This window comes from Rutilus rutilus (assembly GCF_951802725.1).
Source record: "Rutilus rutilus genome assembly, chromosome: 2".
Classification (NCBI taxonomy): Eukaryota; Metazoa; Chordata; class Actinopteri; order Cypriniformes; family Leuciscidae; genus Rutilus; species Rutilus rutilus.
In genome coordinates this window covers 55,350,562-55,371,403 of record NC_140210.1, presented here as the reverse complement: position 1 = coordinate 55,371,403, position 20,842 = coordinate 55,350,562, and the positions used below count along the sequence as shown (strand labels likewise).

Sequence of the window (20,842 nt, the reverse complement as noted above, 5' to 3'; positions counted from 1 at the left end):
CAGTCGGTTTCTGCAAGTGAAGTTATTTAACTCGAGTTTTAATTTAGTGCATTTTTACAGTAACATACTGTAGATTACAGTAAAGAACTGTACAATTAACAGTAAATTACTGGCAACAGTGTTGCCAGTATTTTACTGTAAAAAAAACCTGGTAAGGTCTAACAGTGCACACTAATCACTGCATCATCTCAATGTTTAGTGTCTGAATCTCTCAGTCCTCAATCTGAACTTTACATATAACATCACACATAGTCCATTCATTATGTGCAAAGATTTATTGAACAAAACCAGTAGCAGTGCTGCACTGTACAGATTTTAAATTACAGAGACATTTTCTCCTGATCTGATGCTTAGAAGTTACTTAGTTAGTTACTTAGATTCATTCAAATTCATTTAGATTTTTTGCAATGTATTTGGAGTCGAATAAACCCATTTTATGTTTTCAAAAACACAGAAAAAAAAATTAAGAGATATAAAAGAGGTAACTATCAAATGTAACAAGTCAAGGTTAAACCAAACCAACTCAAAGACAAACATATGAATTGCTCAGAATTGTAGTTTTAGCTTCAGTGAAGGAGTGACAAATCAGGACAGCAAAAAAAAGATGCAAAAGATTCAAAAAAAGATATGAAGTGTTAAATAATTTATATATAAATTATTTAAATTATCTCTATATAAATTATATTGTAGTGGAAAACTATATATTATATATATTATGTATTCCCTTGCAAGGAAAGGTCAGCAGTCATACAGTCATTACAAAGTGCCTGCAGAGTATGACAACGAGTGGGGGGTATCCTTCATTCTTTATAGTTGTTCCTCCCCCAAGGTTGTTTTCCCGAGGCTACATCAAGATACATCTTAGCCATACGAGAGATTATTTAACAATAAATGTTATATATTTAAAGGGATACTTCAGGATTTAGCATTAAGCTTTGTATTAGTAGAAAACCTGTAGTATTTTCGAATTACCATGCTTTCCACCCTCATATCCCCCTGAGAGGAGAGATTTATGTATTTTTTGTCTGGAAAAAATCCTCCGATGACGCAAAAATCGTCATTTTGCGTCATCGGAGGATTTTCTGGCCAGAGGCTAAAGACTACAGCCAGTAGATGGCGTTGTTCCGCATGTTTTCAGCCCGCCCATAGAGGGTGGGATGAGATCTTACTCACAGAATGTACACACAGTCAGCCGTCTTTCTTTGGAAGCTAAGCTAGCAGGCTCTTGTTCTGTGGAGAAAGCTGAATAGTAGGAGAAAGCTGAGTAAGTATGGGTAACCATCCTCCTTTTCCCGGACATGTCCGGCGGGCGAGGATCGTTCAAAATGTCCGAGATTCGGCTTTTGCTTTCTGCGGTCGCCATTCATTGTTTACATGCACACCTCATGTTTCAATCTAACTGAATTCATTCCGATCGGTGAATCTGAATGTAGTGTTTACATGAACGCTAAACAAGTGATCGGTTGATGTGCGTTTTAACATTGCTACGAAAATTCCCGCACCTCCGTTGCGAGACCGGCGCGTCTCAGTAATGACGCCACCGGCCTCGCGCCGTTCTCCCGCGGCCGTCAGCCTCGTCCTGCTCACCACAGTAAACATAATGAATGGCGACTGTAGAACGCAAAAGCCGAATCCCGGACATTTTGGGCGATCCCGAAATCCCAGGCAGACTCGTCACGGAGACTCACTGGTAGCCTAACCTTGTTTTCAACTGCGCTGTCTTACCGGTAGGCGTGGCCTCCTAGGGCAGCGAAGCAAGTGCATTCTGGGAGTTGTTGTCTTTCATCCACATAAGCCAAAAATAAATTTTCTGGCTTTTCTCAGTCTAGAAAGCTCCAAATTAAAAAATTTCTTCACATTTCTTCTACATAAATGACCTATTTTAAATACACATTCATCTTCCCAGAGGTGAAGTATCCCTTTAAATAAAACATAAAAAACAGCTTGACTACTGTTGTGTGTTTATGAAATGAAAATGGACCCTTCTGTGTTTCTTTGTTTAAACGCCGTATAGTTTGTAGTAGTGCTATAAAAAAAGCAGCACCTGGTTTATCTTACTCCCGCCTCTCATGTATTTCTTAGAAAATATAAAAGGAAATATATAATGATTACCAAATCAAATGGATTAATCTAATTTTTCCTGTTTGACAGAGTGTTTAAATCTGTGTTGTTAGCCAATCAGAACTGCTAAGTATGATCAATATAGTTTACAGAGCTATTTGCATACTCACAAAATATTCTGATAGGTCCACTATTTATTCATATAAGCAAATCTGACCAATCACATCTCTTATTAGCACGGTGGAGGTTGGCCTTCATAGCCCATTGAAGAGGAGCCTTCCTGTACACTTTATGTAGAATTTGTTTAATTTCGTCATTTGTCACAATTGTGACTTTATATCTCCTTATTCTGACTTTATTTCAGATAATTGTGAATTTAAATGTCATGATGTGACTTAAAATGTGTTTCCATATGTGTCTTTTTGGTTCATCACAGGAGGTTGTTAAATCTGACACAGAGACACTGAAGAATCATTATAAACCCTAAATCCAGCATAGAGGGGTTCAGTGAATGTGGTGTTGAATGTGTGTATGTGTGTGAGTGTGTGTGTGTCAGAGACGCTGTAGAAGGACAGAGTGCCGGCCGACACGTCCACATACACTCCTACTCTGTTAGAACAAGATGAAGGGACAGGAATGTTCTTTCTCTTACTATTGTGCCAGACAGAGTAAATATCATCACAACAGTAAATATTCCAGGACTTTTCATTTAGTCCAAACCTACAGTCAATCCCACCTTTCCTGCTGATTCCTTTATATGTCACTGCTATATGACCCCATCCAGTCCATTCAGCCTCCCAGTAACAGCGTCCAGTCAAACTCTCTTTACACAGAACCTGTTCATAGTTCTCAAATCTCTCTGGATGATCAATATATGGCTGTTGCTCTCTCACACATGTTGTTTTTTTGTTCCCATCAGACAGAGAGAGACGAGTGTGTGCTGTGTTTGGATCCAGAGTGAGATCACAAGCATCTGTGCACAGAGAGACAGATCAGAACAGCTAAGGCATTAAGAATGCAGAGGTTTGCATGTGTGTGAGGACTTACATTTCCGCAGTCCTGGTGTGATCCATAAATTTCCTCCATGATCCAAACTGAGCAGAGAGAAAAACAAATAATGTGTAGAGGTGCAGTATGTAATATTGGCTGCTAGCTGTTGAAATGGGTACTGCAGTCCATATTCAAAATATTGGAGAGAGTTGTTTCTCCCACCCCGTCCTCAGAATCGACGCTCACACGATTTGCCAGATATACAACAGGAATGAGGGAACATGACAATGGAAAGCGATACATTTCATGTTCCTTTCATGAGAATTTCATGAGCCTTACTGTTGGAGCCATTGTTAAGTTGTATTTTTTTGTTTGTGACACTAGAGGGCGTATGAGTATTTGAGTATATTCAAAGAAGGTGATGATGAGTTACAGGTGCGCATATGAAAGGTCAAACAAACTTTTTGACCGTGCCGTGTTGAGCATCATGTTTGTACAAGATGCCAAAACAGTTTGTTAGCAATAAGTCAAAGTAAAGTGTTGAGTATCATTTTAGTTTATTTTATTTGTTGTTTGCAATGCCAATAGGACAATAAATGGATTTGGCGTATCCGAATATTGAGAAGGTATGGACAATGAATCATTTTATTCCTCAAAACAAAGCACGCGTCAGAAACAGACTAATAAAGCCATCTGCATCCCTAAATTTGCAATGTTTTTACTGCAGAGGCTTTTTAGGTTGGGTAAAATCTGCAATCTTTGACTCAGTTGTTTGCTGGCTGCAATACGCTGTGTTTTCCACCAAATGGCAACCCGTGTTTCGAAATACTATTGGGCAAATTTGCAGTGTAATGGGATCACACAGACCAAAAAAAAAGACATTCAGCCCCGGAAAGCACATTTAAAAGTAGAATAGCTGTCTGAAGCATTGTTTTTTCATAGAAACTAGTAGTTGAACTTAGCATGTTTCTTATATTTCTTTATGCTTTAGTAAAGTAAGGACCCAATGTATTCTTCGCTTAGGAGTAAAAATACTTTTGAAATAGGTGATAGGGGTGGGAATCTTTTACCATCTCACGATTCGATTCGATTCCGATTCTTGAGGCCATGATTCGATTCAAAATTGATTTTCGATTCAAAAAGATTTTCGATTCAAAACAATTCGATTTTATTCATAATGATTTCTAATCAGGTTTCTGATCATGATCAATACAGAATGACAAACGGAGACATTAAAGTGTCTTTTTCACATTTATTAAGTTCAATTCTCAGGGAAGTGCCTTTTATCAAAAACATTGAAAAAAAATTTTTACTTGGTAATTTTAAAGCAAAGTATTTATGATGACCCATAACGAACTTACTTCTTCCTATATTAATTGTATTAATAAAACAAATGGAAGTGATTTGGCAAGTCAACTGTAAGGTTACATTTGCCAGCATATGTCCCAACATTGCTGAGAACCAACAGGAAAATAAATGTGTGCCTGTACTAGCAGCATACTTGTAGTAAATTAATACAAACTTCATCTTATTCTGAATCTCTAGCATTTAATAATAGACTTCTAACCAACATCCTCTTGTAATTTGCAATGAGCAATATAATCCTTCAGACAAAAAAAAAAACATTTTGCTGTAGCAAATTCACAAACAGTTTTTGTTCAAAAATATAGAATTATGTACCAGAAGCTATCATAACATATAATGCTTGTGGACTTATGCATATTCTGAATAATTAGTAACATACAAAGTCGCTCTTGACTTATACACAACTAAATAATAAAGAGTTATGACTTGAAATGTTTGCTGTATACCACAATCAAAAATAGCAAAGAAAGTGAATGAACATCTGCAGAGAGTAACTTACAGTCAAAATGTAACTTTTTGTGACTGGCATTGCACATATTGCATACAGATCAGATCGGTTTACACAGCATATTGATGTGAAAACTAAACAATACAGAAATTAGCTCTCATACAAAAAAATACTAAATAGATCACAATGAAATTGCCAATGTTCCATACGTTAGCTTTTAACGAAGACATTCTCTGGTGCCGTTCGGATTTGGCGCTCAGCCATCATGCGTCTGTTATGTGCGCGTCTCTGTTATGTGCACGCCACAGACTGTCCGCGCACTGCACGTCCGCTTCAGAGTTCCGCCTTTTGCGTTCCTTCAATGTTACGTTATTAGATTTTTTTTTTTTTTTTAAATCGATTTTTGACATTTGTGAATCGATTCAGAATCGTCCACGTCCCGAATCGCGATTCATCTAAGAATCGGTTTTTTTCCCCACCCCTAATAGGTGACCATTTAGATTATCCTTTAGGAGGATATGTAAATATGTGGTAAAAAAAAAAAAAAGAAGAAAAAAAAAGTCAGCTGTGAAAGGACAGACTAAACAGAAGAAATTAGCCGGAGATTTCCATGTAAAAAAAAAAAAAAAAAGAGCCTAAGAGCTAGGGCTGGGCGATTTAAATCGCGATATTGTTATGCGCATCTCATCAGTAATGCCGGTTCCTTGATTAGTAGTAAATCGCCATCACCTGCTTTCAGATGGAGCGGCATTTACTACAAAGAGCCGTAGTTAACTGACAAGCTGAGCCAAATCACATCAATATCGCGGACGTATCGCCAGCGATATTTAATGCGATATGGCTCAGCTTGTCAGTTAACTACGGCTCTTTGTATACAGCAAAATCTCCAGTGTTAAATTAACACCCCTGGGAGAGTATGAGTCCACACTCAAGAGTGTTTACGTTAATGAGATAACTAAGTGATTAATTTAGTGATGATTGAGCATTATTGAAGACACCTGATGTTAACAAGTAGAATCGCTGAAGGAGAAAATCGCAAATTGTAAGTTACCATTATTGTGATGGGTAGTTGCTTTAGTTGGGCTCTGACCCTTTCATGTGTACTTTAGATTTCGTTTGGCGGTTGTATCTGAGTTAAAACTGCCAGTTAAACAAAGAAAAAAAAAGTGATCTTTGTTGGTTATATTATGACAATCATCATTTGAACTTGATCACTGAACTCATTAAGATCTTTCTTTCTGACTTCGATTTATGTTGTTGGTTACAGCATAACTGTGAATCTGAATAAATGGCCAGAATTTTTGATATAAAGGATTTCTTAAAACTTGTTTAAACAAAAAAATCATCCTTTTAGGCACACACAGATGTCAAGATTCAGTCTATGCATCTCAACAATGGTGAGGAGCAGAATATTCAATGAGGAAAAGTAAATTACATAGACAATTCAGATCATAATTTATTCATACCGCAATGCATGATGGGAGCCATTAATGAGTTGTGATTGGTGGCAGCCACTGCAACATCCTTTATTATTGTCACCATTGTTGAGATTCACAGGCTGATTATTGATGTCTGAACGTCTCTTTGATTAGAGCAATGTTTATTAAATATTTTGAATTATAAGTAAAGTACTGATAATCATAGGCTGAAGAATCTCAAAACTGCTGCTAACAAGTTAAACCAAACTATCTTAATATGTTTCACTTTTCAGATCACAGTATGATTATGTCAAAACATAACCAACACTATAAGATAACATTTTACTTTGTTCATTTAACTGTTATAAATCAATAACAGCAGACAAACAACAGTAAATATTAAAGTAAACATATAATGGTCTAGAGTCCAACTAAAGCAAACACCCATCACCTTAATGGTAACTTACAATTTGTGCTTTTCTTCTTCAGTGATTCTGCTTGTTAACATCAGGTGTCTTCAATAATGCTCAATCATCACTAAACTAATCACTTAATTATCTTCTCAGCCCTAAATGCCGCTCCATCTGAAAGCAGGTGATGGTGATTTACTACTAAATCAAGGAACCGGCTTTACTGACGAGATGCGCATAACAATATCGCGATTTAAATCGCCCAGCCCTACTAAGAGCCACACCTACCTATTACATAAACGCCACGGACCAATGGTAGTTCGAAGGTGTTTACCAGACTTTTCTGACTTATGTTTTTAGCTTTTCAAAAAAGTATATGAATTTGCTTTCAATATTTACTAATGTCCTACAGAGTTCAGCTCCAACCACAATCAAACACACCTAATCCAGTTAATCAAGTTTACTTGAAAATTACAGGCAGGATTGTGAAGTCAAGGGGTTAGAACAGAAATCTGCAGAAAGGTAGACCTCCAGGAGCAGGGTTGACAACGATTCTTTGTGCAGATTTTATCTGAAATCGGTAACTACATTCGTTCCTTATATAGTGAAAAAAAAAAAACTGTAGTGTAGTAATTAAAAAAAAAGCTAAATTAAATTAAACCTATAGTGTTATACCTCTAAAGTTGTATATAACAGATTAAAATGTTGTTCTTACATGAGGTTTATGGATTTTTCTGTATTAAGTCAGAGAAAAGTCAGCAAAAAAATAATAAGCACAACATTTCATAAAACAATATCTTAAAAAAGATATACCTCTTAAGAAATAAATGAGTCATAAATAGCTCACATACTTGAGTATCTGCAGTTTGTAGTTTGGATCCTTCATTTTGTCGTTGAGCAGCCGAACTCCTGATTCTCCTGGGTGATTGTAGCTCAGATCCAACTCTTTCAGGTGTGAGGGGTTTGAACTCAGAGCTGAAGACACATAACCACAGCCTTCCTTTGTCACCATACAGCCTGACAACCTACAGACACACACACAGTCAGATCATCAAAAATCAAAATTATGACCGGCTGAGTGTATATATATCCCTTATTTGTTCTTGCACACCTCAGTATCTCCAGCTGACAGATTGAACTATTCAGTCCATTAGAGAGCAGTTTCACTCCTGAATCCTGCAGGTCATTGTTACACAGGTCCAGCTCTCTCAGGACACAGTTTGAAGATTGAAGGGCGGATGCCACAATTTTACAGGACTGGCAACTGAGATTACAGCCAGCAAGACTAAAAGAGAGCAGAACACAATTTTCTGTCTGTACATTTTCTTACAGTTAAAATGTATCTGACTGAAGTTATATACAAATATTAAGTAACTTAAAGGTAGGGTAGGTAATCCTGTTCAGAAACACTTTTTTTATACTGGGTGAAATGGTCCTTCCATCCTGAGAGTAGTCAATACATTATGTGTTCAGAAAAAGGAATGAAAAAAATCAGACCTCTGTAGCAGCTGCAGGACAGTAAAAACTCTGACCAATCACTGCCATTCGGTGCGAATGTAAAGAACCAATCAGATGCCTTCATGTCTCGTGCCCGAGCCCCACTGCGCGCGCTGCCCTGCGTGCACTCATCACATGTCACCGTTCCCGGAAATATTCAGCTCAAAGCACCTGCATATGCAGTCAGCGAAGGCAAACAAGGCAAAAACTACTTCCTCGGACCCTGCCCGCACTCTTGAACGACCTCCTCTGCTTCGCCCTCAACCCCGGACCTGTCCTCGAATCGACGATGCGGTACTTGTCTCCGGACTCGGAGTGTATGTTAGTCTTCATTAGAGTCAACAATGTTTTCATCATGGAAACTCTTACATGCAAAACACCGTATATGTTATGAATCTTACACGAAATTCACCTTCATCACAGTGTAACTGATGGTAATGGAAAAACGTGTATCAATGCAACCTGTTTTTAGTTTTGCCTTATAAATATAGCTCGTTACCGAATGAAACTTTACCATTATCGATATGCTAGCTTGATAGTGAGTACTAAAAGAAATCTTATTTGTTTATATTCATAGTGATAAAGTTAGGTATAGTGATAAAGTTAGGTATTTTATTACATGTGATTCTGACATGATGTCACTGTATGTACTGCGCTCCTTCCTCTCCACTCGTCTCAGGTAATAAATGCGTCTTCCAGCTGAGCCTGAGCGTTTGGCGTCGCGCGTTCATGTGTTCATGTGTTTTGGGGGCGTGGCTTTGGAAGGAGCTCAGAAGGGAGGGGGTGGGAGTGAATGGAAATAATGAGCTGTGTTTATTGCAGATTAAAAGGTCTACAGTCACTCGATTTTTATATTTTCTTTTTCAGAGTACTTACATTTTAATTATGTATTGGTATATAAAGACAGTTTAAACAAATTTGGAATGTTTTTTTTTTAGAAAAATCCTACCTACCCTGCCTTTAAATAAGTATATAAGAGATAGAGAGAGAGAGAGAAAAACACTCACAGAGCTTTAGTGCAGTTGATCACAGCTGGTATCAGTCTTCTTCTACCCTCATCTGATGTGTTGTATTTCTTGAGGTCCAGCTCATCCAGCACCTCTGACATCTGAAGCATGTAGGCGATTGTTGAGCACTGAGCAGGAGAGAGTTTCTTCTCTGAGTGTTTGTCTGATTTCACAAACTCCTGAATCTCTCGGGACAGAGTCTGATCTTTGACTTCCAGCAGACAGAGGAACAGATTGATGGATTTTTCAGCTGAGAGTCCATGTCCATCTTGGATCTTCTCTTTAATGTACTGTGTGGTTCTCCTGATGCTCTCTGAGCTGTTCTCTGTGTGTGTAAGTAGATCCTGTAAGAGTCTCTGATTGGACTCCAGTGAGATGCCCAGCAGGAACCGCAGGAACAGATCCAGGTGTCCATTCTCACTCTCAAGGGTTTTGTCTACTGCTCTTTTCTGTAAATTATGCAGTGAATCTAAACACACTTCTGTATTGCTACTTATGTGGTAGTAATACACATACAAAGCAGCAAGAAACTCCTGGATGCTCAGATGAATGAAGCTGTAGACTTTCCTCTGATGAATCACAGATTCCTCCTTAAAGATCTCAGTGCAAATCCCAGAATACACTGAGGCGTCAGTGACGTCTATGCCGCTCTCAATCAGGTCCTCCTCATAGAACATCACATTGCCCTTCATCAGCTGTTTGAAAGCCACTTCAGCAAGTTTCACAATCACTTCTCTGTTGGACTTACGGAGTTTCTCTGGATCTCTCTCTTCATACTTCTGATTCCTCATGTTGATCTGAATCAGCAGAAAGTGGATGTACATTTCAGTCAGAGTTTGAGGGATTTCTGCACTCAGATCTTCTTCCAGAAGCTTCTGAAGCACAGTGGATGAGATCCAGCAGAAGACCGGTATGTGGCACATGATGTTGAGGCTTCTTGCTCTTCTGATGTGTGAGATGATTCTGCTGGCTTGATGCTCGTCACTGATTCTCCTCCTGAAATATTCCTCCTTCTGAGGCTCATTGAATCCCTGAATCTCTGTCAGACGGTTGATGTATTTGGAAGGGATCTGATTGGCCGCTGCTGGTCTGGAGGTGATCCAGATGAGAGCAGAGGGAAGCAGATCTCCTTTCATGAGGTTTGACATCAACACACACACTGATGAAGTCTCAGTCACATCAGAAACTTTATGAGCGTCTGAAAACATCAGTGTGATTCTGCTTTCATCCAGACCATCAAATATAAACACAACTTTACACTCCTCATAAATCTTTGAGTCCAGATTGTGAAGTTCAGGATGAAAGTCCAGCAGAAGTTTGTGAAGACTGTACTGATGTTCTTGGATCAAGTTTAGCTCTCGAAATGGAAGCACAAACATGAAATCTACATCCTGATTGGCTTTTCCCTCGGCCCAGTCCAGAATGAACTTCTGCACAGAGACGGTTTTCCCGATTCCAGCGATGCCTTTAGTAAGAACAGTCTTGATTTGGTCTTTCTCCTCACATCCTGGTTCAGGTGAGGCTTTAAAGATGTCATTGCAGTGGATTGGAGTGTCTTGTGAGTGTTGTGTTCTGGCTGTTTTCTCCATCTGTAAAACCTCATGTTCTTCATTCACTCCTTCTCTCTCTCCCTCTATGATGTAGAGCTGTGTGTAGATCCTGTTGAGGAGGGTTTCATTCTCTTGGAGTTTGTTTCCATCAAATAATCTCTCATACTTGTTCTTCATGCTGGTTTTGTTTTGGTCTTTGACTCTCTGCAGGTCTCCAGTCTCCAGTGTGTGTTTCTGCAGGACTACTTCAGTTTTGCCCTTATAGCGGGATGTAGAGAATGGCACAGATCTGATCAGCTCTTGTATCTCCACCCTGCTGTAATTAAAAAATTAAAGAGCAGCAACTGTAGTCATTAGAATGACCATTAAATAACATCAGAAATATATTGGTTACTATATATGATTTTAGACCCCTCTTCATGTTAAGCTTATGTTGCATACTCAAATGTTGTTTTTTTTTTTTCATGGTATTTCTTTTGAAATTTTGAGTTTTCATCTTAGATGGACTAAAATAAATCAGCAAGTAAATGTTTATACTAACGGAGGGTCAAAGGTCACTGGTCCATCACTGAAATTATAGGGTTCCATCATGGAGTTGTTACTCTTCAGAGACACAGCACTGGGTTCTGGAGACTCTGATCTCTGTCTCTCCCTCCTGCTGATGCTGACAAACAACAAACAAACACAAATTGAATTTAGGAGCACTAGCTATGCTGTGTAACTAGAATGCTCTATATATTTACACGTATTTATTAATTTAGCAGACACTTTTCATCTAAAGCCATTTACAATTAAGCAATACAAACAGTTCATCCAATAGAGACAGTAACGTGAGAGATGAAAGAGATTAAGTATTTTGATTTATTTATTGATTTACTAGACAATATTGAAACAGAAAATTTGTACACAGAGGGATCACACATCATTTCAAAAACTGTTGAAGATAAAATACACAGAAAAGCCAAAGGCTTATTTGCATTATTTGCATAATCTATCAGGTACCTTGGAGCACCTTTCTTTATTATTTTAAACGCCAACACCAATTTAAGAAAGGTTTTTTCAACTTTTAAAAAACCAAGCTCTCTAAAATGTTCGCCATTTAGATGCAACTGTGGATGTGCTTTCAATAATACCCTGCATAGCTTATTTTGAGCAGTTTGCAATTTATTTTCGTACTACCACTAAACCAAAATGTTGCAGCATAATCATAGTGTGCCTGCACTAATGCTCCAGCTAACATTTTCAAATTTTAAGTATTTAGAAAAGCTGCCTGTCTTGCTAAAACAGCCATATATTCTCCTGACAATTTATTACACATCCCAGATACTTTACTTCCTGTTTTGGTGTAATGGCCAAGTGACTGCAAATACAAATGCAATGCCTAGAAAAAACCCCAAAAAGTCAAGGAACTTTCTTCACTGAGTTAGGTTAAATATCAGAATGACAGTTGACAGATGTGAGTACAAAAACTACTTTTTTGTTAATCTTGATTTCTCGCAAATTGTGTGTTTTTCTGGGCGAGTCGGAGTGAACTGCGGTGCTGTCTCATGAACGTGCAGTCGAGCACAGACCATCAGGCAAGGTCAGGATTTGTGTTAAATAATAGGCTAACATTAAATTTCATATCATATACCAGAACACTTAATATAGCCTACGGCACATATCGCTAGCCCTGATAATTGTTTAATTTTGCACAATTTTTACAAGCTGTAGGCCTAACTATGTTTGCGGATATGGGCGGGAGTGGTCAGTAGCCTACAAAGATTTTTTTTTAGACATATCTTAAATTGTAAGCGACTCATCTGTATGGTAAAGTTGGGAAGATCATTCCTCCAGTGAGGAACAGTGACAGTGAAAATTCAAGAAAGTGATTTTGTGCTTCTCTGTGAAGGTACATTATTCTGGAATGCTCTGTAAAACGCTTTGCATAAAAGCATCTGTTAATGCTGAAATGACTAGTGTCTTACCTGGGGTCAGAGGTCATTGTTGCATCACTGGATCCAGACGGAAGATTCCTCATGGATTGATCACTCTTTACAGACTCACAGCTGGATCCAGGAGATGGAGGACTCGTTTCAGAGGCAGTGTCCTCATCTTGTCTTTCAGTAGGGAAAACTCATTTTTAGTTTTCTCCTGCTCTCATTTCTCAAAACAGATGTCAGACCTTTTGTGAAGAAACACAGCTTTTTTTAAATGTTACATTTACAATGTACACGATGTTACAATACAGCTACATCAAAGTACATCTTAATTATGTTTAGAACATTGACTTTCCTTATATTAAAATGAACACATACAAATATATCTCATTGTAAACTAAAACATATGGCAATGTAAAGGTTTTTTAGGAATATTTGTTATTTTCTAAATATGTCAATAGGTTTAAACCTTCACTCAAAAAAAAAATTGTGTCTAAACTTAAGATTTATGTATTTGAATTGCATAACAAATTCCCATGCATTTGGTTTACATAGTTTTAACATAAACCAATCAATAATCTGAATGTGATTCATATTTTAAGTCATACATAAATTAAACAGATAAGATTTATGTAATTGTATTAATAAACTGAATGTGATTTATATTTGTCAGTCGTATGTAAATGAAACAGGTAAGATTTATGTAATAGTACACAGAAAAACGCCAATGTTAAATTAACACTGCTCAGTGTTCATATGTGTGCACACTACAGAGTTAAAGCGGTGTTGAAGTTAATGAGATAATTAAGTGATGATTGAGCATTAATTATGAACACCTGCTGTTAACAAGCAGAATCACTGAAGGAAAGAGGAACACAAGAACTACAACTGACTTCAGCCACAGCCTTAGATTAAATCAACTGAAGAGAAAAGAAGACATTAAATCTGTGAAGATCTCAGCAGAGGAGCATTAAATAACTCCACAAACAGCATTACCAGCTTCACTTATTACTAACCAGACTGACTTTATTTCATTTCCGGTTTAATGAAATCAATAGTTGTATTTTAAAGTCACCATGATGGTGGTTAGCGTTTGCTTAAGTTGGGCTCTTGACCATTGACTTTTTAATATAACATTTTCTCTGGCTGTTATAATTATGTGTTTATTCATCACGATCAGGTGATGTTGTCTGTTTATTGATGATGATGACGACAAAGTCATCATCATGTAATTGCCTCATTCGCTGATCTTGTTCAGTGTCTAATGCTTTTTAATATTGTTTTATTCATAACAGAAGCCATTAGGGGTGACCCCGAATAGTCGAAGATTCGATGCTTCGATAGGAGGAGCCTTATTCGACTACCGATCTCACGGTCGAATCTTCGCAGAGGTGTTATGAAATGAGGATCATGCCACTTTGGCTATATGAGGGCGCTCAATGTCTGATTTCACATAGAACTAGCTTTTATGTCGTTAATATTCAGCCTATTATGATAAAAATGTATATAAAAATGTGCAAAGAAAGAAGCTTTTAATAAATATTTTTTAACGTGCGTGAATAAATCCAAACACCCCGTGACAGATTTAAGTTTCACTTTCAATCCGTGACCGACAGAGGAGCGTCTTCGCGGCAAGGATTTAAATCTTTCACAATGTCTGGGATAAGAAAATCTAAAGTGTGAATGTACACCATCAGAAAGGATATTCTCCAAGGCTGGATTTAGCATCAGGAAAACCATAATCGCACTTCTGCCGGCCAACGTTTACACATTTCACGCATAGACTGGGTTTCACGTTAGAATGTATTTTATCCGCGCGCACAATTTGAAAAGCCTCAAACGGACACAGTCAGAGTGAAAGACTGGATTTGTTCTCTTGATCAGGTGGGGTACAAGTGATTTCAAAACTCAGCCGGTTCTAATTTGATTTTTGGATGCTGTGAACATTTTTAGCTAAAAAGAATGCCTCTCCAGTTTAGCATTTATTGTTGTTTCTGCAGTTAAAAAGACAAAGTTGAAAATTCTGGCTACTATCGTTATTTTAATAATTTCTTTATTTGTATTTTATTTATTAATCTGTCAGGGTTATCTAATCTAACTATTTGTGGCTTGTGTTTTGAATATATGTTCCTCGGCATTTTGCACACATTTGCTCATCTTGTGATTCTGATTTATTTCGTTTTGTATTTTTATTTTTATTTATTAGAAAGGTATATTCTGTTCTAATTTAATTTAGTAAATTAATTGTTTATTTTTTCGGTGCATCGATGTTGTGCTGTAGGCTGGCCTGCTCGCACAGGTAATTTAGCCGATTTAATTTGATTTGCATGTGAAATGCAAATCCTGTCTGCAGTGTGGCTTTCTGGAGTTATGTTATTTCTTAGTTTTATTGATCCAAAATGTTTTTATACATTTTCTTCTATATCTTTGTGTGATTTTCTGTACATCGCGGCTTTGAAACGTTAAAGCCCCGCCCTCAGCCCCACCCCCACCCACACCCACATGATTCGACTATTAGTCGACTATAGGCAAGACATGACGATTCTGATTCGACTATGAAAATCCATAGTCGGGGACAGCCCTAGAAGCCATTTGATTTTACAGCATGAAATCTAACAGTGTTGTTTATCAAACAATATACTTTTCTTTTTTTTCTTTTTTTTATTGTTAGTGCACAAAAACCTTTCATCTATGGCATTACTTAGACTCACACAGACATCAAGAAACAGCATATAAATCTCAACAATGGTGACAAAAGATACAACAAATCCTGATGCATAATTTATTAATGCCGCAATGCATGCTGGGAGATATGGGTGAGTTTTGATTGGTGGTACCCAGCATGCACTGCAGTATGAAGCATTTCATTGATTGTCACCATTGTTGAGAGTCATACACTGATTCTTGATGTCTAAGTAATAATGTAGAAAAAGAGAAAGTTTAATGCACTAAATGTTATTAAAATTCTTTACATTATTTGATTAACTGTTGGATCTAATGCTGTCAGGTCACACAGCTACTATAATAAATAAAACAAAATCACATAACCCCAATAATCAAAGCATTAGACACTGAAAAAGATAAGTGATTCAGGCCACAATATGATGATTACACCTTCATCAACAAACAGCCAATATCACTTGATTTCATTTTCTCTTGGCTTTTTCACTGCAACAAACATGTTTTATAAACACATAATTATAGCAGCCAGAGAAAATGTTATATTAAAGAGTCAATGGTCAAGAGCCCAACTAAAGCAAACGCTAACCACCATCATGGTGATTTTAAAATACAACTATTGATTTCATTCAAACGGAAATTAAATAAAGTCAGTCTGGTTACATTTACATTTACATTTAGTCATTTAGCAGACGCTTTTAGCAGACGGTTAGTACGCTTTTAGATGCTTTTAGCAGATGGTTAGTAATAAGTGAAGCTGGTAATTCTGTTTGTGGAGTTGTTTAATCCTCCTCTGCTGAGATCTTCACAGATTTAATGTCTTCTTTTCTCTTCAGTTGATTTCATCTAAGGCTGTGGCTGAAGTCAGTTGTAGTTCTTGTGTTTCTCTTTCCTTCAGTGATTCTGCTTGTTAACCCTTAAAGAACCCTTAAATTTTTGGGGCGCCTGACTCACCTGTACTTTTCTTTGTTTTTCTAACCCATTCTAGCAGCAAGCATCAAGTGCCATATATCATTTTAAACAGGAGAACCTAAAGTTTCCAGCTAGCTCATTTCAAGTCCCAGTTTTACATTTCTTTTGTCAGAGAATTTATGAAATTAACAGGATTTTAAGAAAACCGGCAGCAAAAAATGTGGTGTTTTCAGTGTGAACTCAAACAGAACTTCCTGAAGTTTTGTTTTTTTCTTTTAGAAAGTTAGACTTGGTTGTTTTAGACTTCCAGATGAAATTTTGTCTACATGTAACAATCCCTCAGCGAGTTATAGCCATTTATTATAATATTATTCTAGGCGTTTTTGAGTAAAAACAGGTGTATTACATTTACTGACAATGTAGATGTGTCCAAATAAGTTCAGGAAGTAAAGTAAATAGAAAAGTTGTTATATTACAACAGAACACTGAAGCAAACATTTTTCTTCAGAAAATTATATTATAATTTGAACATGAACAACAAATGCAAACAATATAACAAGTAGTGACAACTGTGCAATATAAATACTAACAAAACAATATGAGTGTAAATGAACAAATGGTTCAAATAATCTTCACAAACTAAATACAAAAAGAAATAAACAGTGCAAATGAAGAAATGGTTCATTGAGGGTAATACACTGAGTGCTAATGAACAAATAGTGCAAATAATCTTCACAAACTAAATACAAATAGATAAATAAACAGTGTAAATGATTCAAACAATCTTCTGAATCGGAAGGTTCCACCAGGTCTAACGACTCGTTTAAAAAAATCAATTGTAACACATCCTCCGATTTGTACTGCTGTTTTTTTTTTACATACTCATGCTCTTTCGTGTTTTATGCTCTTTCATGTTTTGCGCTCTTTCGTGTTTTGCGCTATGGTCAAAAACTTTGCATCCGTTAGTTTTCATGCGTAGTTTTCAATGCATTGCGTTTGTTAAAAATGTATAAAGAAACGTGATTGGTTGTTAAAATCACCAATCACTATGTTTGTTGGTTGAGTTGATGACCGTTTGGACGAATCTGGGCATGGGGGTGGGACTAAGCATCATCAATTGTTCCTGTTTGGCTCAGAGAAAGAAACCACATGTGTTTCCTTGACGAATCACTGCTGCAGATTTTGATGACGCAATCACCGGCACTACGCAGCCTATGAATGACCAATAGAGACAACCGTGATAACACGGGAAAGCTGAGAATCTCATCTTTACGGTGCATTTTAAAGCATACAGATTGGATTAGCGACTCAAAAGTTATTAAACATTTTAAAACGATAGTTATTTTATGCCGCGGGCGGCCGTATCGGTCTTTAAGGGTTAACAGCAGGTGTTCATAATTAATGATCAATCATCAGTTAATTATCTCATTAACTTCAACACTGCTTTAACTCTGTAGTGTGCACACATATGAACACTGAGCAGTGTTAATTTAACATGGGCGTTTTTCTGTGAACTATTACATAAATCTTACCTGTTTCATTTACATACGACTGACAAATATAAATCACATTCAGTTTATTAATACAATTATATAAATCTTATCTGTTTCATTTAGATATGACTTAAAAATATGAATCACATTCAGATTATTGATTGGTTTATGTTAAAACTATGTAATCCAAATGCATGGAAATTTGTTATGCAATTCAAATACATAAATCTTATTTTTAGACACAATTTTTTTTTTGAGTGTTGTACAGAACCTTTTCAATGTCCCTTTAACCCTTTAATGAACCTTTAACAGAACATGCGTGTCCAACTCTGTTCAATAAAAGACACTTCTATCATCTTCTTCATCAAGAAGGTAAACAACAGAGTATTTTAATTATTAGGGTTTTGAATAAAAATGCCCAGTCACAAAAACATTAAAGCCATATGCTGTGATTTCAAATTTCCTTATACCGTTGTGAAAGGCACTGTCCATTCATAACAGATTATTTTATTTTTAAAAAACATAATTGCTTTTACTTAAACAAATAAAAACAAATAGACTTTTAACTTAATTGTGTATTTCAGACAGACACTGTCACATCACAAAACAATAATCTGCAGAGACAAACTAACATTCAATCACACCAGTGTGTGTGTGTGTGTGTGTGTGTGTGTGTGTAATAGTAACTGTACAGTTTGAAATGTAATAATTTACATTTATTTTAAGAGCATAATTTATATCAGTCTTTAATACTTTTAGCAGTCTAATACTAGTAATACTAGATATTGCAAAAGCATTGCTGAATACTGCATCCAGAATGTGTTGAATTTACCAGTTTACCAGTGATTGTTGATTCTGTTCCATAATATATATATATATATATATATATATATATATATATATATATATATATATATATATATATATATATATATATATATATATATATATATATATATATATATATATATATATATATACTCGTATTTGTGTAGCATAAACAACACTCACTGGTTCATTACATGTGAGCATATGTACAATAATAATAATAATAATGTTGCCTCTAATTTGATCATTCACACAAAAATGCATTTGTATCAAAAAAAAAATTCTGATGGAGAAATATCTTCAAATTCAAAATGTTTATTTAGTTGTTACCTGATCTAAAAATATCAGAATATAGGATATTCTACATAAATCTAATATATATATATATAATTTTAATGATTATATAATATTATATAAAACAAACTATTATTATTACTATATACAAATATTCCTAGTATATAGGCTAAATTGCAGGATATCAGAAGTAATATACGTCGTTAACGTTTCCGCCATTTTGGTTAGATTCTACACTCAAAAAAAAAAATTGGTCTAAAAATAAGATTTATGTATTTTAATTGCATAACAAATTCCCATGCATTTGGATTACATAGTTTTAACATAAACCAATCAATAATCTGAATGTGATTCATATTTTTAAGTCATATCTAAATGAAACAGATAAGATTTATGTAATTGTATTAATAAACTGAATGTGATTTATATTTGTCAGTCGTATGTAAATGAAACAGGTAAGATTTATGTAATAGTACACAGAAAAACGCCCATGTTAAATTAACACTGCTCAGTGTCCATATGTGTGCACACTACAGAGTTAAAGCAGTGTTGAAGGTAATGAGATAATTAACTGATGATTGAGCATTAATTATGAACACCTGCTGTTAACAAGCAGAATCACTGAAGGAAAGAGAAACACAAGAACTACAACTGACTTCATACACAGCCTTAGATGAAATCAACTGAAGATAAAGGAAGACATTCAATCTGTGAAGATCTCAGCAGAGGAGGATTAAACAACTCCACAAACAGCATTACCAGCTTCACTTATTACTAACCAGACTGACTTTATTTCATTTCCGTTTGAATGAAATCAATAGTTGTATTTTAAAGTCACCATGATGGTGGTTAGTGTTTGCTTTAGTTGGGCTCTTGACCCTTGACTCTTTAATGTAACATTTTCTCTGGCTGCTATAATTATGTGTTTATAAAACACGTTTGTTGCAGCAAAAAAGCCAAGCGAAAAAGAGATCAGGTGATGTTGGCTGTTTATTGATGATGATGACGACAAAGTCATCATCATGTAATTGCCTCATTCACTGATCTTGTTCAGTGTCTAATGCTTTTTAATATTGTTTTATTCATAACAGAAGCCATTTGATTTTAAAGCATGAAATCTATCAGTGTTGTTTATCAAACAATATACTTTTTTTTTTTTTTTTTTTTTTTTTAGTTAGTGCACAAAAACCTTTCATCTATGGCATTACTTAGACTCACACAGACATCAAGAAACAGCAAATGAATCTCAACAATGGTGACAAAAGATACAACAAATCCTGATGCATAATTTATTAATGCCGCAATGCATGCTGGGAGATATGGGTGAGTTTTGATTGGTGGTACCCAGCATGCACTGCAGTATGAAGCATTTCATTGATTGTCACCATTGTTGAGAGTCATACACTGATTCTTGATGTCTAAGTAATAATGTAGAAAAAGAGAAAGTTTAATGCACTAAATGTTTTTAAAAAATTTTATATTATTTGATTAACTGTTGGATCTAATGCTGTCAGGTCACACAGCTACTATAATAAATAAAACAAATACACATAACCCCAATAATCAAAGCATTAGACACTGAAAAAGATAAGTGATTCAGGCCACAATATGATGATTACACCTTCATCAATAAACAGCCAATATCACTTGATCTCATTTTCTCTTGGCTTTTTCGCTGCAACAAACGTGTTTGATAAACACATAATTATAGCAGCCAGAGAAAATGTTATATTAAAGAGTCAATGGTCAAGAGCCCAACTAAAGCAAACGCTAACCACCATCATGGTGACTTTAAAATACAACTATTGATTTCATTCAAACAGAAATGAAATAAAGTCAGTCTGGTTAGTGCTGTTGTGGAGTTGTTTAATCCTCCTCTGCTGAGATCTTCACAGATTTAATGTCTTCTTTTCTCTTCAGTTGATTTCATCTAAGGCTGTGGCTGAAGTCAGTTGTAGTTCTTGTGTTTCT

General features: G+C 36.0%; 1 protein-coding gene across 2 annotated transcripts in view; it reads right to left on the bottom strand.

The window, feature by feature from the left end:
• Window positions 1-313: 313 nt before the first annotated feature.
• The window catches only part of LOC311286328 (NACHT, LRR and PYD domains-containing protein 3-like), a 65,578-nt gene continuing 45,049 nt past the window's right edge, over window positions 314-20,842 (bottom strand). Inside the window, exons 2-8 of one of the 2 annotated variants that reach the window (XM_084402493.1) lie at window positions 12,714-12,910; window positions 11,288-11,410; window positions 9,197-11,062; window positions 7,804-7,977; window positions 7,544-7,717; window positions 3,109-3,155; window positions 314-3,034 (exon numbers count right to left, since the gene is read on the bottom strand). In XM_084402493.1, coding sequence (XP_084258619.1) covers window positions 2,505-3,034; window positions 3,109-3,155; window positions 7,544-7,717; window positions 7,804-7,977; window positions 9,197-11,062; window positions 11,288-11,410; window positions 12,714-12,766 — 2,967 coding nt within the window. In that variant the 5' untranslated portion in view covers window positions 12,767-12,910 and the 3' untranslated portion in view covers window positions 314-2,504. The remainder of the gene's footprint in view (window positions 3,035-3,108; window positions 3,156-7,543; window positions 7,718-7,803; window positions 7,978-9,196; window positions 11,063-11,287; window positions 11,411-12,713; window positions 12,911-20,842) is intronic. The other variant, XM_084402494.1, reaches the window with a different exon arrangement.